The sequence below is a fragment of the Pygocentrus nattereri genome, chromosome 24 (assembly GCF_015220715.1).
Source record: "Pygocentrus nattereri isolate fPygNat1 chromosome 24, fPygNat1.pri, whole genome shotgun sequence".
NCBI lineage: Eukaryota > Metazoa > Chordata > Actinopteri > Characiformes > Serrasalmidae > Pygocentrus > Pygocentrus nattereri.
Window position 1 is genome coordinate 7,717,130 of NC_051234.1, and position 19,191 is coordinate 7,736,320.

At 41.2% G+C, this 19,191-nt stretch overlaps 1 protein-coding gene across 1 annotated transcript in view; it reads left to right on the forward strand.

The window, feature by feature from the left end:
- LOC108426360 (zinc finger protein 804B) overlaps nucleotides 1-19,191 on the forward strand; it is a 216,976-nt gene that overhangs the window by 147,588 nt on the left and 50,197 nt on the right. The window contains exon 2 of the mRNA XM_017695781.2: nucleotides 5,270-5,413. Within this exon, the coding sequence (XP_017551270.2) occupies nucleotides 5,270-5,413 (144 nt within the window). The remainder of the gene's footprint in view (nucleotides 1-5,269; nucleotides 5,414-19,191) is intronic.

Below are 19,191 nucleotides of genomic sequence, written 5' to 3' on the forward strand. Positions count from 1 at the left end.
ATGATGTACACCAGAATTAGCAAATATTAGACGTCAACTCCCGAAACTCTAGGAGACCCAAATGTGTTCCTGCACTCTTATTTCTCACACTTATTTCTTGGCTACAAAATGTACTAATTAGCTTCAGAGCACAGAATAATAAATAGTAGTTACTGAATAACAAGACGAGAGTTACTACTTTTTCCAATAATGGAATATTTGGGAACGAAAATGGAAAATCACACAGTCCCATCTGGCATATTTTCCTCTTGGGCTTCCGTATATGGACAACTATAGTATTGCTGGGATTCAAACTCACAACCTACTGATGCTGGGAAAACTATTAGACAGCTGCACCACGTGAGACGATGCCGCATATTAAGCTTAAAATATATATAATATTTTCTTCATTAATCTTAACTGCTTCATGTGTTCCCGAGTGGTGCAGCGGACTAAGCTGTCACCCCAACAGGAGGTTGTGAGTTTGAGCTCCAGTGCTGCCATAGCCACCCGTAAGTACGTTCACAAGAGGAAAAATGTTTAGCAGGATTGTGTGATGGAAAGACACCTGGTTAGAGGTGAAGTCAAGTATGTAAGTCGCATTTATTTATTTATCCAACTGAGAAGCAGAACTAAACTTTTGACTCGAGAAGTTGATTCAGATTTGTCTGTGTGGTGAACCTTATCAGCTGAACGCACACAGCAAGATGAATAAAAGTATAGTATATCATTCCATTTCCTGTATAGTTGGTAATATAACATGAGTGTAAAATCTTGAAATAGGTACTAGTACTAGTAATATCATATTCATACAGTAGAGTTCTGTTGATGTAAGCCTTACGTGGCAACATCTTTCAGCAAAGCAAAAGACAGACAATAAAATCAAGAAGATAAATTGTTAAATATATAAAGTATAATTTTGCCATACTTATATGAGCTGTATCATATGAGAAAACATACTGCTAGACCTTTAGGAGTGATTTTAAAACAACCTGAATGAAATTGTATGGGTAAAGAGGGAGCTCAGCCTTCCCACTTTTTAAAATTATGCAAGAAAATTAAACATACCACATGCACAACCATCTATGCCAAATAATACTCTCTGTGCAGCAGCACTTAGTGAAGCAGGTAGCCTGACAGCTAAATTTGCTACCTTTTATCTACCCATTGTAGGATTTTTGATATTGGACAGGGGTCTGACCAGTCTACAGCCGAGTGTGATGGACTGTGTTGTGACACGTTCCTCACTAAAATATCATTAGACATTTCTGTGACTTGTGCCGCAGTAGCCCTTTTATCGGTTTCGACCAGATGGGATAGCCTTCATTGCCCTTGAGCTTTGGGTGCACAATACCTTGCTGCAGGTTTGTGGTTTGACCACTGGTAGATCATTAATACTGACTAGGAGCACTCAAAACCTTAGTGTCGCGCCTCCAGTACTATAAACTAATACTACGGACTCCAACTCCCAGAATCCACCTGGAAGTCATGTGAAACCATCCACCAATGATGAACTGCTTCAGAGATCAACTTGTCTGAAATATTGATTATCCCACTTGTTATCCCAGACTCCTATAAAGACTGTTTGCTCACACCACTTTTGGAAAGTATTGCCACTGTTTTTCAGGGCATGCCGAGCCTTTTCATTGTGATTGCCTACTGTGTATCTTGACCCTTTTTTTGTGGTTTCAACTACATTTTTGTCTGTGCCCTGTCTGAGTTTGGTTGTTGTGTTTTTGCCTTTCGGTTTTGCCTTTGCCTTATCTTCACTATTCTCTGGATGCTCCTTCAGATTGGTTATTGTGTTTCTCTGGCTTTGCACACTTCTTACAGTAAAGCCTCACGTAAATTGATTGTGTAAAATCTTCGTGATTTGATATGCGTTTGATTTTGCCTTATGGATCGAAAAGTATTTTTGGCCAAACATTAGCAACGTGAGTGCTCAAACTCAAATTGATGAAGCACTCACGAAGACATCAATCCGAAAGCCTGATGAGTGGAGTGACGTTTGGCTATTTCAAATTAATCACAAATAGCCTTAAAACCAAATACCAGGCAAAGGAGTCTTTTCAGTGAAAACATGATGTATTGCAGCCCAAAAGCACAGTCCAAATCTACATCATACTTCTTTCTCCTTTTTTAACATCTCTGCAAATATATTTTTAACTGTGACTGAGCCAAAATTGGACGATCTGATGTTTAGGTTTTCAGCTTCAGCACTTTTCAATTTCAGAAAATTGTATTTAAAAAGTTGATTGTAGTTTCTGGGGTGGCACAGTGGCGCGGTGGGTAGCACTGTCGCCTCCCAGCAAGGAGGGCCTGGGTTTGAATCCCCGACCGGGTGACTGTTGTCCTTTCTGTGTGGAGTTTGCATGTTCTCCCTGTGTCTGTGTGGGTTTCCTCCAGGTTCCCACAGTCAGGCCAATTGGACATGCTAAATTGCCCCTGGGTGTGAGTGAGCGCATGACTGTCTGTCTGTCTGCCCTGCAATGCACTGGCGACCTGTCCAGGGTGTATCCTGCCTTCTGCCCGATGACCGCTGGGATAGGCTCCAGAACCCCCCCGCTACCCTGAGGGAGAAGCAGCTTAGAAAATGGATGGACTGTAGTTTCTCTGTTGGCCACTATTCTTTGCATTTAAGAATAAACAGGTGGTCCTTGGGTAGAAAAGGCTGAGAACCCCTGATGTACGCTATGTTGCTCCCTGACCAGTCGTCCACAAGAGTACAGGGTTAAATAAAAACTTTTATGCCAGCTTCCATTAATGGCACAAAGTTAAAACGAAGCAGAAGTGGAACAGAAATCTTCCACGGTTCCTCAGGCGTGGACATGTTGCCATTTCCTTTGCAGCTGAGGATGAAGTGTGACCCTGTCCAAGAGAAATTTGTCATTTTTCATTATCTTTAAATTGAGTAATTTGTCGTTCTTCATTATCCTTCAGCTCAGTTCATTTCAGAAAGAATTTGGCATTAGCTTTGTTACTATGGGAAAGTTTGCCTTTGAATTTCTCACAGAAGGAAGAGGGAATAAATCTCAGCATCAGCAGCCACAGCATATGCTATTCTCTTTAGGCAAGCACAACACCCACGTTGCCTCTCTCCTACTCATTCCACACCTCTCTCACTCTCTATCGCTCTCTCACACTTACACACAGGACTGTATTCCTGCCTTTGTGAGGAAAGCCTGCATACCAACCGGTAACTTTAAAGGAAAACTCCAGTGTTTTTCAGACTCATATCTACCTGCTTCATCTGTAGCATATGACTGATTACCAAGGACGATCGTTTCAACAAATTTCCCTTAGAAAGAAACAGAAAACACACCAAAACTAATCAGTCAAAACTCAGGCACAATAGAAGTCAATGGGCAGATGCTGAAGCAGCTTCTGTTATGTTATATTATTATATATTTATCCATCTTGGGAACATTTGATCTCTACAAGACTCCACGAACAAAAGGGCCCTCGTTTCTCAAAGCTGTGTATAGCTATTGTCAAATCAAAAATATCAACAATAGCCAAAAATAACCATGATAAAACTAACTATATTGAGATAATTCTAGTAAAAATTGTGCTAGAGTTGAAGCACTTTTTATGTGCACACTGATATATAAAATGCTGCCATTAAAAGACTTAAAGTAAATATCTATTTCCTTAAAATACATCAATCCTTTTGCATTGTTGTAATTTTAACAATGTATAACAACTTAAGTTCTGGCCAGTAGGGGGAGCAGTGTACCTCCAGCATGACCCCAGACTTTGTTTTATTGGCTCACAATCAAAACGTCTGCATGAATTAGGTTGTGCTTCATGCAAATTATGTGTAAATGAGGGCAGATGGAGGAGTGTCCATTGCAAATTATATTTAAACAAGGCGCTTGTTTTCACGCAATTATGCTGATTCATCAATTGCGCCTGCATCCTTGCATCTCATTATTTCCAGAATTAGATGTGGAACCATTCGTATGTCATTCCGACTACAGGCAAATCAGATGTTACTCAATTCAGATTCTTTGACATGACTGTCTGCACTGTTATTTGGCAAGTGATCAGATTGGATTTGTGTGTCAAGACATCATCAGTCTATCTGCATGGGTTGCTGTGGTAACGATGTAGGTGCCAGTAACTATGTAGCTACCGTGGTGATACAGATTTCAAAGGTGGATGCAAGAGAGACGGAGGTCCATCATCTCGACCTCCAAACTCGTCAAAATTCTTTGGCATAAGCACAAATTTTTGTCACTCTTTTTGCATCCCAGCACTTCCATCACTTTGGATTTGACATAGCTGTTGATTGTTGCATTGCACGTGATGCAGAAGACACTTTGAAATCCAATTTGAGCGACCAGAGCTTCCAGACTGAGACGCATTTGTAAAAATCCGATTGGATCTATGTCAAGCCACCTCCAAATATGGTTTGGATCCAATTTAGAAACACTTAATGTGTTTTTTTGCTGTCTAGACTAACAAAAATCAATCCGGATACAATCTGGATGAACCAAAAGTCAGGTTTGGGCTGGCAATCTGAACTAAGTCTTAGGTAATTGTGAAAAAATAGACGACAAATGGATTAAATAACATATTTTAGTGGATGTTCCATGACTGAAACACGTGGTTTGATGCTCTGAAGAATGTCTCCGGTGTTACCTTTCTTATGTGGAACACCAATGACGACCAGAAAATTGGATAGTAGTGTGCTCGTTTTTTTTTTGTGTGTTTTTCATTAAGATATCGGTGTGTCACTGTGCCGAGTTTCTGCCGTACACGCAGTGTAGAATCTCTTGTATACATGCGTACTGAAGTGGTTTCACAGTTTTGTTTTGTTTTGTTTTTTTGGGTGGTGCATAACCCTGTACTGCAGTCTCCACTTCTTCAGTCACCTGATGTAAATGGGATGCTCCGATGTGAAGCCAACAAATCGATAACTTGATTCATTGCCAACAGTTTTTGTATTTTCAATATAATCAATACCACGACTAACTACTTGGCATGCCTGCAATTGTCAAAGCAATGAGTGAACAATAGGACTAAACTGCAATTAACAAATCGATAATAGCAACTCTCCCTCTCTCTCTCTCTCTCTCTCTCTCTCTCCAAGTTAAGCAGTGCTTTATTGGCATGAGTGTAATGAAATACATAAGAAAAAGATTAAATTACAGATTATAATGGAAAACTAGATATTACGTTATTTACAGGGTTAGTAGCGATCAAAGAAAAATAAGAGTCAAGACAAATTTCTCTCTCTCTCTCTCTCTCTCTCTCTCTCTCTCTCCCCATCTCCCTGCTTCTGCAGGACTATGCTGAAAAGGAGAAAGCCATAGCGAAGGCTCTAGAGGACCTGAAGGCGAACTTCTACTGCGAGCTCTGTGACAAGCAGTATCAGAAGCACCAGGAGTTCGACAACCACATCAACTCTTATGACCACGCGCACAAACAGGTGAGCTCAGCACATACAAGCAATTGACAGAACCGCGGGAACCACACAGCACAACCACTGCTACCCCAATTTGTGCCAGCTGTAAATAATCATCACAGCCTGTCATCTGAATCAAATCCAGTGTTTCCAGGTGTGCACCAACACTAACAGAGAGCCAGCATGCTCGACATGTACTGCTTTTCCCGCTTATTAGCTACAGTATGCAGCCAATTATGTTTAGAACTGTGTTTATGAGCTGACAAATACTAACTTTAGGGCAAATAGAAATAAATCTATTTTATAAAGGTATACACCAATCAGGTTACGTCATTGTCCATTTTATCAGCTCCACTTACTGTATAGCTGCACTTTGTAGTTCTACAGTTACAGACTGTAGTCCATCTGCTTCTCTGCTAATAAAGTATGCAGAGAAACAGGTGGACTACTGTTACGCCGTAACACCACTGACTTGGTGGTGGTGTGTTAGTGTGTGTTTTGCTGGTACAAGTGGATCAGACACAGCAGTGCTGCTGGAGTTTTTAATCACTGTGTCCACTCACTGTCCACTCTATTAGACACTCCTACCTTGTTAGTCCACCTTGTAGATGTAAAGTCAGAGACGACAGCTCATCTGCTGCTGTGGTCACAGGACACTGCCCACAGGCTGGATCATTTTGGTTGGTGGACTGTTCTCAGTCCCGCAGTGACACTGAGGTGTTTAAAAGCTCCAGCAGCACTGCTGTGTCTGATCCACTGAGACCAGCACAACACACACTAACACACCACCACCATGTCAAATAGTACCTGCTCTGGGAGGGTCCATGGGGGTCCTGACCACTGAAGAACAGGGTAAAAGGGGGTAACAAAGTATCAGAGAAACAGATGGACTACAGTCTGTAACTGTAGAACTACAAAGTGCAGCTATACAGTAAGTGGAGCTGATAAAATGGACAATGAATGTAGAAACAAGGAGGTGGTCATAGTGTTATGCCTGGTCAGTGTAAATTGGGATTTTGCATCTGTGAGTGTGCATCACCATTTTGTGGTTACAATCCAGTACCTGGTTCAGCTAATCAGTGCTTTACATTAGATGTGCTTTTGGTGAAATTTAACAAATTGTCATACGTCGTTTATCCTCCTCATGTCAAATGTCCAGTATCCTAGACATTATTTTCTCAGGTATTCTAGCTGTATTGAAGAGGTATGTCACCACACTTATTACTATGTGTTGCTGCAGAACTCAGTTTTGTATTTGTTTTCTTTTGTTGTTTTGTCATCAAAAAACACAAAAATAAACATAGCAACTGGCAATGATAGACAATCACCATCTCCAAGACCAAACCAATATGCAAATTTAGGAACAATTTTAATGTCCAATAATCTTTACAATTTTACTAATTGCAGTAAATCATGCCTTGATTAGTGGTAACAGTTGATGATGCACTATTAATTTGGGAATAATATTGTATTTTTGTGATTTAAATGAATGCTGAACATTGGAATTAAGCAACTAAAATATGAAATATTTTGAGAAATGTATATATTTATTTATGTCAGGGTAACGGACCCAAACAAACAAGTAAACATTTCCTGTATTTGAGATGAGAACAGAAACATTATTTCTGTCTATGACACTGGGCTTAGCAACACCCTAGAAACCACCAGAGATACCATAGCAAACACGTAACAGCAGCCTAGAAACCACCAGAGATACCATAGCAAACATGTAACAGCAGCCTAGAAACCACCAGAGATGCCATAGCAAACATGTAACAGCAGCCTAAAAACCACCAGAGATACCATAGCAAACATGTAACAGCAGCCTAGGAACCACCAGAGATAACATAGCAAACATGTAACAGCAGCCTAGGAACCACCAGAGATACCATAGCAAACATGTAACAGCAGCCTAAAAACCACCAGAGATACCATAGCAAACATGTAACAGCAGCCTAGAAACTACCAGAGATACCATAGCAAACACATAACAGCAGCCTAGAAACCACCAGCGATACCATAGCAAAGACATAACAGCAGCCTAAAAACCACCAGAGATGCCATAGCAAACATGTAACAGCACCCTAGAAACCACCAGAGATACCATAGCAAACATGTAACAGCACCCTAGAAACCACCAGAGATACCATAGCAAACACATAACAGCAGCCTAAAAACCACCAGAGATGCCATAGCAAACATGTAACAGCACCCTAGAAACCACCAGAGATGCCATAGCAAACATGTAACAGCAGCCTAGAAACCACCAGAGATACCATAGCAAACATGTAACAGCAGCCTAGAAACCACCAGAGATACCATAGCAAACATGTAACAGCAGCCTAGAAACCACCAGAGATACCATAGCAAACATGTAACAGCAGCCTAGAAACCACCAGAGATGCCATAGCAAACATGTAACAGCAGCATAGAAACCACCAGAGATAACATAGCAAACATGTAACAGCAGCCTAGAAACCACCAGAGATACCATAGCAAACATGTAACAGCAGCCTAGAAACCACCAGAGATACCATAGCAAACATGTAACAGCAGCCTAGAAACCACCAGAGATACCATAGCAAACATGTAACAGCACCTTAGAAACCACCAGAGATGCCATAGCAAACATGTAACAGCACCTTAGAAACCACCAGAGATGCCATAGCAAACATGTAACAGCAGCATAGAAACCACCAGAGATGCCATAGCAAACATGTAACAGCAGCATAGAAACCACCAGAGATACCATAGCAAACATGTAACAGCAGCCTAGAAACCACCAGAGATGCCATAGCAAACATGTAACAGCACCTTAGAAATCACCAGAGATGCCATAGCAAACACATAAGAGCACCCTAGAAACCACCAGAGATACCATAGCAAACATGTAACAGCAGCCTAGAAACTACCAGAGATGCCATAGCAAACATGTAACAGCACCTTAGAAACCACCAGAGATACCATAGCAAACATGTAACAGCAGCCTAGAAACTACCAGAGATGCCATAGCAAACATGTAACAGCAGCCTAGAAACCACCAGAGATACCATAGCAAACATGTAACAGCAGCCTAGGAACCACCAGAGATACCATAGCAAACATGTAACAGCAGCCTAGAAACTACCAGAGATGCCATAGCAAACATGTAACAGCAGCCTAGAAACCACCAGAGATACCATAGCAAACATGTAACAGCAGCCTAGGAACCACCAGAGATGCCATAGCAAACATGTAACAGCAGCCTAGAAACCACCAGAGATAACATAGCAAACACATAACAGCAGCCTAGAAACCACCAGAGATGCCATAGCAAACATGTAACAGCAGCCTAGAAACCACCAGAGATACCATAGCAAACATGTAACAGCAGCCTAGAAACCACCAGAGATGCCATAGCAAACACATAAGAGCACCCTAGAAACCACCAGAGATACCATAGCAAACATGTAACAGCAGCCTAGAAACCACCAGAGATGCCATAGCAAACATGTAACAGCAGCCTATAAACCACCAGAGATACCATAGCAAACATGTAACAGCAGCCTAGGAACCACCAGAGATGCCATAGCAAACATGTAACAGCAGCCTAGAAACCACCAGAGATACCATAGCAAACATGTAACAGCAGCATAGAAACCACCAGAGATACCATAGCAAACATGTAACAGCAGCCTAGAAACCACCAGAGATACCATAGCAAACATGTAACAGCACCCTAGAAACCACCAGAGATACCATAGCAAACACGTAACAGCACCCTAGAAACCACCAGAGATACCATAGCAAACATGTAACAGCAGCCTAGAAACCACCAGAGATGCCATAGCAAACATGTAACAGCAGCCTAGAAACCACCAGAGATACCATAGCAAACATGTAACAGCAGCCTAGGAACCACCAGAGATGCCATAGCAAACATGTAACAGCAGCCTAGAAACCACCAGAGATACCATAGCAAACATGTAACAGCAGCATAGAAACCACCAGAGATACCATAGCAAACATGTAACAGCAGCCTAGAAACCACCAGAGATACCATAGCAAACATGTAACAGCAGCATAGAAACCACCAGAGATACCATAGCAAACATGTAACAGCAGCCTAGAAACCACCAGAGATACCATAGCAAACATGTAACAGCACCCTATCTTTTTAACAGTAATACATCTGAGGTTTTGATTAATCTCGGCCTTTAAAAGTCAAACGCCACCCTTTCCCCATTTGCCCCATTAGCGTCAAGCCTGAGCAAAACATCCATACATATCTGTACACATGCAGAGATGGTCATTTGCCCAGTTATGGGCTACCTGTAACAGCAGCATAGAAACCACCAGAGATACCATAGCAAACATGTAACAGCAGCCTAGAAACCACCAGAGATAACATAGCAAACACATAACAGCAGCCTAGAAACCACCAGAGATGCCATAGCAAACATGTAACAGCAGCCTAGAAACCACCAGAGATACCATAGCAAACATGTAACAGCAGCCTAGAAACCACCAGAGATGCCATAGCAAACACATAAGAGCACCCTAGAAACCACCAGAGATACCATAGCAAACATGTAACAGCAGCCTAGAAACCACCAGAGATGCCATAGCAAACATGTAACAGCAGCCTATAAACCACCAGAGATACCATAGCAAACATGTAACAGCAGCCTAGGAACCACCAGAGATGCCATAGCAAACATGTAACAGCAGCCTAGAAACCACCAGAGATACCATAGCAAACATGTAACAGCAGCATAGAAACCACCAGAGATACCATAGCAAACATGTAACAGCAGCCTAGAAACCACCAGAGATACCATAGCAAACATGTAACAGCACCCTAGAAACCACCAGAGATACCATAGCAAACATGTAACAGCAGCCTAGAAACCACCAGAGATACCATAGCAAACACATAAGAGCACCCTAGAAACCACCAGAGATACCATAGCAAACATGTAACAGCAGCCTAGAAACCACCAGAGATGCCATAGCAAACATGTAACAGCAGCCTAGAAACCACCAGAGATACCATAGCAAACATGTAACAGCAGCCTAGGAACCACCAGAGATGCCATAGCAAACATGTAACAGCAGCCTAGAAACCACCAGAGATACCATAGCAAACATGTAACAGCAGCATAGAAACCACCAGAGATACCATAGCAAACATGTAACAGCAGCCTAGAAACCACCAGAGATACCATAGCAAACATGTAACAGCAGCATAGAAACCACCAGAGATACCATAGCAAACATGTAACAGCAGCCTAGAAACCACCAGAGATACCATAGCAAACATGTAACAGCACCCTATCTTTTTAACAGTAATACATCTGAGGTTTTGATTAATCTCGGCCTTTAAAAGTCAAACGCCACCCTTTCCCCATTTGCCCCATTAGCGTCAAGCCTGAGCAAAACATCCATACATATCTGTACACATGCAGAGATGGTCATTTGCCCAGTTATGGGCTACCTGACCCCTGCGTGGAAGATCAGCTTGACCGTCTGGTGCACGGTGCTTTATCTGAATGTCTCTATTCCATGTGTCTGTTGAGCTCAGTTTGGCCATCTGTTGATTTGCTTGGATGGTGTGAGTTTGATGGAAGAAGAAAGGGATAGAAGATGAGAGGGAGAAAAGGAGGACAGAGGAGGGGAGGCGTCTGCAAAACTATTAAACACTACAGTTGTCAGGGACAGAAAATCTTTAATACTGAAGTGCAATCTGTCAAATATAAACTCAGGCCAAAGACAAAGACAAAGTGAAAACCGTACAATGAACCCAGTTCCATTATCAAGATGCCAAGGACAGTGCTAACATTCAGATTTATAAGCCAGACCATATCCTTTCATTTGATTTAACTGAAAAAACAGATCTGCATGAGAAAATGTTGCATGTCCTTCTGTAAGCAGGGGTAATGCTGGGATATCTCATTTACATGATGCTCTAGGGAGTTCAGCTAGAAGCCATAAGTAGTTAGAATGTTTAGACACTAATAAATTCTATTTGGGCTTTCTGTTATATATGTATAGGATAAACATGCTAGACTTGACTATAATAACAAAAATACAAATCGCTGTTTTCGGAAGAACATTTTGTATCTCCAAAATGGTAACTTTACAGAAAAAAGGAAAAAAACCTATTTTACTTTTAATGGAAGTCAATGGAACCAGAATTCTTTCTGAGTCATTTTGGGTCTTTTCATTTGGTCCATTCTTCATGAAATTTACAGACAATGTAAAAAGCAACATGTATTTTCAAATTGTGTCAAAAACTGAAAAATGTGACAAAAACGGAGATACAAGGTTTTTTTCCAACAGCAGCGATATAGTCTTTATAATCCAGTAGGCAATATAACAACTGATAATCACAGCTTTGTGGAGCCAATTGTAGCTTGATTAGAATGAGACCCATAATAAGAAAGTATGTAAATGGTTTATTATGCTGTCATGATTCTACTATCAGTGGTGAACCATGACTATTAGAGCTAGGCCTTCAATTTAAGCCATAAATGTGAAAATTTGGTCAAGTCCAGCTCTACAACAATGCTATCTTCTGCTAGCGTCCTTACAGGATTGTACTAGTTTGTTAGTGCTAAGCTAATGAGATTCACATGAATATTTTTCAGCTATTCAAGATTAAACACAAACATGTGAAGCTTCTGACAGACATATTAGCAAATCTTTCAGTAGAGCGCTCTGGTATAGAGCTGCTGCTGCTGCTGCTGTTTTCCATTTCTAACAACTCCGCTGATTAAGCTGTTTGTATTCCCAGTCAGTGACGTATCTAGGACTTCCAAAAAGCCTAGAACACAGGTAGGCAACATGCGGCTCTTTTCCTGCCCTGTTGTGGCTCCACACAGTATCAGATTTGTAGGTAAAATTAAAATAATCCTCCTTCATAGTAAAATAAAGCTCTGCTGATCGTTCAACACAGTATAACAATAAATGGTCTTAAATGTTGAAGTTACTGTAGAACTGCTAATTCACCCTTTAGCCCTGAAGGCAATTGTGCAGATTGCATGTCACCATAGCAATGCAGACAACAGTCTTGCCTCGGTAGTAGCTAACGGAACGACAAAGAGAAAAGATTTACGACGAAATACGATACTAGTCCACTTTCGCGGAAAGGTTTCCTGCTGGAGATGTGAGAGCAAAAGCTTAAAGCAGAGCAAAGTGAGTGTGTGTTTTCGTTTATATGATAAACGAACTGTACTAGTACATCATCACATACAGAGACATTTACAGCCAAGGTGGTAAAATTGACATAGAATGTTGGGGCTCCCTTGATCCCTTGATTTTTATTGAAGGACAAAAAGGCTTTTCTTAACATTTGGGTTGCTGACACCTGTCCTAGAGTGATGTTTTTTCTCATTAATTAAACATCAAATCTTAATTGGTTGGTTCCTTTGTCACTTCATAATTATACCGATAGTTCATTTAACACATTGGGGCTTCTCTTCAGCTCTTGAAGTCCTAACCAATAGGAGAGCTCGATTAGCTATATCTGCCTAGATACCACAATTTTCCACTCTAGCTACAACCTAACAACAAAACAACAGCAGTACTGTAATACCTGCAGAGTTCAAATACCAGCAGGATTCTAATGAATAAAAATCAACAAAAAATTACAGACATACATTTTTTAGCTCCCAGAAATCATTAGGCCTTCTCTGAAGGCCTAAAAGGCCCCAAAGGTTCCACACTGCTACATGGTTGCTAAAGTGATGCTTAGATGTTCATGGGCTCCAAGGTTTGTTGGATTCCGTTGCTACCATAAATGCAGTGCCACCTTAAATTCAGAACTTAATTGGTTGATTCCTCTATCACTTCATAATTATTCTGATAGTTAATCTAACGCATGAGGTCTGCTCTTCAGATCTTGAAGTCCTATCCAATAGGAGAGCTCGAGTAGCTATATCAACATAGATACCACAGAGAAAAACTATTCTTGTCTGGCCATGTTTTCTGCTCAATGTTTGAAGAATTTAGCCCTTTTATTTCCATCTAGAACCTAACAATTAAACAAGAGTAGTACTGCAAAACCTGCAGAGAACAAATAAGCATGATTCTACTTGACAAAAGTCAACTAACTATTACAGACATGCATTTTTCAGCTCCCAGAAATCATTAGGCCTTCTCTGAAGGCTTAAAAGGCCCCAAGGGTTCCCCACTGCTACATGAAACCATTGTGTTTCCTGAAGACCCACTTTTTTAAGAGTGTAAGATGAGGAGGAGAGGAGAGGAGAGAAGAGAGGTACATAGGACACCAAAGAAAGAGATAAGAGAACAGAGGGCTGAGGATGCAGGAGCTGGTGTCGTGCCGAGGCGCATGACGGATGTCAGCTGCTTGTGTGCGTGGCATCTGAGATTAAACATGTTCCTCAGATAACTCTGTTCGCATGCTGCGTTCCGATTTGCCCGCGGCCAGCGTGACACATGAGCTAGCAGCCCCAAAAATGAAGTCCTGCAGGCCGGCCTCTGCATAATCTGCAGTAATTACACCACAACAGAACTGCAGCTCTGATAACAAACACAGCCCACAGTGCAGCGCTGCATTTCTTATTCCAGCAAAGAGCCGACCTGCTGAGTCATTAGAGTGTGAACGCGAATTAAGAGTTACGTAAGTGTAGCACTAATGTGGCGTTTTAGCCAGCGGTGACTGAATGAGAGCGGGGCGGGGTGGATGTGGAGAGCACATGAGAATGAGAGTGAGAGTTAGAGGACAGACTGAAAGAGAGGGGGAGATAGAATAAGAGAAGTAGAAAGCGAGAAAGAAAAGCAGAGAGAATGGGGAATGACAGACAGAATGAAGAAGTGAGAAAGATTGAGAGAGAGAGGGAGAGAGATGGAGAATGAGAAAAATAGATAGAGTTGGAGCATGTGAAAGAAATTAAAGAGAAGGAGAATGATAGAGAGAGACACAGGGTGAATGAGAGAGAGGGAGAATGATAGAGAGACACAGGGTGAATGAGAGAGAGGGAGAATGACAGAGAGACACAGGGTGAATGAGAGAGAGGGAGAATGATAGAGAGACACAGGGTGAATGAGAGAGAGGGAGAATGATAGAGAGACAGAGTGAATGAGAGAGAGGGAGAGAGAGAGAGAGACACAGGGTGAATGAGAGAGAGGGAGAATGATAGAGAGACACAGGGTGAATGAGAGAGAGGGAGAATGACAGAGAGACACAAGGTGAATGAGAGAGAGTGAGAGAGAGAGAGAGAGAGAGAGAGAGACAGGGTGAATGAGAGAGGGAGAATGATAGAGAGACAAAGGTTGAATGAGAGAGGGAGAATGATAGAGAGACAAAGGTTGAATGAGAGAGGGAGAATGACAGAGAGACACAAGGTAAATGAGAGAGAGAGAGAGAGAGAGAGAGAGAGAGAGAGAGACAGGGTGAATGAGAGAGGGAGAATGATAGAGAGACAAAGGTTGAATGAGAGAGAGGGAGAATGACAGAGAGACACAAGGTAAATGAGAGAGAGAGAGAGAGAGAGACAGGGTGAATGAGAGAGAGGGAGAATGATAGAGAGAAACAGGTTGAATGAGAGAGAGGGAGAATGACAGAGAGACACAAGGTGAATGAGAGAGAGAGAGAGACAGAGAGAGAGAGAGAGAGAGACAGAGAGAGAGACAGAGACAGGGTGAATGAGAGAGAGGGAGAATGATAGAGAGAAACAGGTTGAATGAGAGAGAGGGAGAATGACAGAGAGACACAAGGTGAATGAGAGAGAGTGAGAGAGACAGAGAGAGAGAGAGATAGAGAGAGAGAGACAGGGTGAATGAGAGAGGGAGAATGATAGAGAGACACAGGTTGAATGAGAGGGAGAATGATAGAGAGACATAGAGTGAATGACAGAGAGGCAGAATGACAGAGAGAGACAGGGTGAATGAGAGAGAATGAGAGAGAGTGAGAGAGAGTGAGAGAGAGAGAGAGAGAGAGGGTGAAAGAGAGATATTGGCAGATCCTATTGCTTGTTTTAGAAATGTGCTCAAAAACAGACACATTACCTGCCAGTATAGTGAGATCATTTTATTTCATAATGTAACGGGGAGTGTGGAGGCGGACACATATGCGGAGATAAGTGACCTTCATTATGGGCAAATCCAGGCTCGTGGTCAAGACAGTCCAGGGTCATAGAGCCAACGAGAACACATTGATAGTTAGACATGATAAACAACACAGAACCTCAAACAAAGACCCCAACATGAGAATAAAATAGACACATTCAACAAACATCAAACAAACATCAAACAGTACAAAGACCAGCAAAAACAAAGGGCATGATAAAACACAGGGATAACGAGGGACAGGTGGAAAACAGTTGGCAACAATCAGGGGTGGAGTCACAAAACAAGGGGCTGGAATAAGATCAGAACAAGAAGCACATGGACTAGACCAAAACAAATGCACATGGCCCGGACTGGGAGGAGCCAATCGTGACACCTACAATGACTTAAACCAGTAAAAAATGCTAAATAAATAAGAGCCAAATAATATTATAATAAGATAATATATAACCACATCAAAATAAGAAATATTAAATATATCAACTGGAATTAAGATAGTCTCTCTTAAAAAGATGCTCATTTTGCAGTGTAGTCAAACGAATCATAGACGAAATAACGTCAGCGAATAAACGTCAGCATGACGTCATAATGGCTACATTTGTGAGATAGTGTGAAGAAGACTGAGAACATAAGAATTAAAGTGTAAGAATTATAGCTCCTTAAAACACACAGGAGTTGGGGCCGAGCAAAACTGAGAGGGCTGCCATGGACACAAGCATTTGGAAATAAATAAATAAATAAAATAAATGGGTGCGAAATGTAAAGTGCAGGTCATTTTTCCCTATTATTTACATGCTCATCAAGGGCATTTGCCAGCCATTGCTTTCGCATAAATATATAAACAAATAAATGCAAACATACATGCATACATAACCAGCTCTCCTCATCAGTCATGCAAAGAACAGAAGTGTTAGATTGACTCCTACTGTGTTTCTCGGAGCCCACACGGATGACCTCAGATGGGTTCGGCTGAACTCTGTAGGCAGGGCCCAAATGAATTCTGCAGCAGCTCATTTACTGCTGAGCTCTACTGCATTCTGTTAGCGCACATTCACTTCAATTACAGCCACAGCAAATGAGTTCCACTTTGTCTGACGGCCTTCCATATGGAACTGTAAGCTAATCAGTCTCCGCCCAGGTTTGGCTGAAGTGAGGGAGATTATTTACTTCGGAAATCCTGCAGTTGCGGAAGACCCACATTACTGAGGGGGGGGGGGGCATTTCATAGTAAAGTAGAAGTCAGGGGTGGGTGAAATGGCAAACATATACAGTTGTATGCAAAAAAGTTTAGCAGTTGTGTTTTGTTGAAGGGAAATGATTCGATTAATAAAGAATAAGAGCATCTTGTCAAGTGAAATGATCTTAATTCTAGTTCATATATCTGTCTTATTCTAAAATGACTATGCACTTATTATAAGATTATGTAGCTTTTTCTTTAGAGATTTTTACTTGTTGCAAGTCATTTTATAAAGTAAAATCATCTCACTATAGTGTCAAATCCTTTGTCTTACTGTTCTCAATCACATTTCCCAAAACAAGCAAAATAATCGGGCAACTTAGTGAGATTATACTTAAGAAAATGACCTGAAACAAGTAAAACGTGTTTGGAAATAATTTAAATAATCTTACAATAAGCTGACAATCATCTCCCCAGGTGAAATATTAAATACGTTGCCTAGATTTAAGATCATTTTACTTGGCCATGTCTGTGGCATGTGCAAAAGTTACTTATCCACACCCTTTTAGACAGATATCACAGCTTGCAAACACTTTTTATAGAGAGCTAGAGGTTTTCTGTTCCTGTTTAAGGGGATGTTCTTGGGCTATCCTGCATGCACGCAACATGTTTGACACTTTCCCACAATTTTTTAATGATATTCAAATCAGGGAATATGAAAAGGTTCAGCTTGCACTTCTTGAAGTGGTTCATGGTGGATTCTAAGCTGTTGTTTTGTGTCATTGTTCTGTTGTCGAAGCCAATCCGTTTTCTTGACCATCATGTTCTTCCAGAATTTGCTGATTTTTAGTGGAATCCATTCTTCCACCTACTTGTGCAGTGTTTCTTGTGCCACTGGCTGCTACACAACTCCAAAGCATGACAGATTCACTGTCATGCTTAACACTTGGCAAGGTGTTCCGTTCATCAAATGCTGCTGCTCTTTTCTCCAAACATACCTTTGGTGATTGTGGCCTAATAGTTCAATCTAGAATTAATCAGATCACAGCACTGGCCTTCATAATGCTTCTGGTTTATCTAGATGTTTTGCGCACTTCAGATTGTTGACTGTTCTGATGAGGTCACAGGGAAGGTTGCCTTCTGATGATTCTTAGATGCAAGACATCTTTGTGCAAGCAACACCGGACAGTGTAACAGTGTCCCTCCACTTCTATGGCAGCTAAACCTTCTCGCAGGTCTTTTAAAGACATATGAGGGTTTGGTTCTATCTGAGAGTTTTCTTGGTCTTCCAGACCTTTTCTTTACTTCCACTCTTCCCCTTAACTGCCATTTCTTATAGCAGTATATAAGATGATGCGACCTGTCGAATTCATATTCCACAAACAAACAAGAGGCAACAGATCAGCAGGAAGTTGTGGTGTTCACCTCAATTGTGAGAAACAAGGAAATGCACAGTCCCTCTTCCTCCCTCTTCATTCTCCCACCACTCCCTACCAGTCTAGACCAGGGGAAGGCAAACGTTAAGAAGAGCCATTTCGTCCTTTCAACAAAAATCAAACCACCTAGGGAGGCACAATTTATGTTCATATTATAGAAGTAATGTTGTACCATATTGGCTATAAATATGTCTCAGTATGTGCTAATATGCTGGTATATGCTAAAAATGTAATATAAACAAAAACACACTTACTTTGCTCTGTTTTAAGCTTTGGCTTAGCTTTTCTCACATCTCCAGCAGGAAACATTTTTCTCAAAAGTAAAAGAATTTCTTGTCAAATGTCTCTGGATGTTTGATTTTTTTACGAAGTCTACTTTTTCAGTTCCACCTTAAACGGCACCTAACTGCAGCACCATTTAAGGTGGAATGGAAAAATTCAAATGAGAAGCTGACTTCAGCCTCTTTCGTGTTTGACAGTTTCTTGCCATAGATTAAATGCATCAGGAAAGCAGCTGGAGTGATTATGAATTCAAATAAGTCCATTGATCTCCAAATTATCCATGTTCGTCTTAAATCTTTCTCTTTGCCATGCAGTTAGCTACTAGCTAGGTGAGACTGTTGTCTGCGTTCCTTTGTTAATCAGCAGTATCGCCAACCTTCAAGGGAGAATTAGCAGTGCTACATTAACTCTAACATAAAATCCAGAGTTTAAGACCATTCATTGTTAAACTGTGTTGAACGGTCAGCAGGGCTTTATTTTACGGAGGAGGATTATTTTGTTTTCACCTACAAATCCGATTCTGCTGTGGAGGCACAACAGGGCAGTAAAAGAGCTGCATGTTGCCGACCCCTGGCTTAGATAAAATGTTTAAAGTTCAGCATCAATCTTTATCCCTTTACTTGCTAAGAGCTGTCTCCAGTGGTGGACAGCAATGTCAATGTTAGCTCTTGTTATGCTTTTATATATGTAACTTCTTTACATTTGGTTTCTTGTCGGGACTGGGCAGTGGTGGTGATAATGGTCAATTGCCAAGAACATCAGCCATTGTTTACTGTTACTTTCCTATAAAGCACTATAGCCGGTGGAATGCCTAAAATCCTTGCAAATGCTCATTC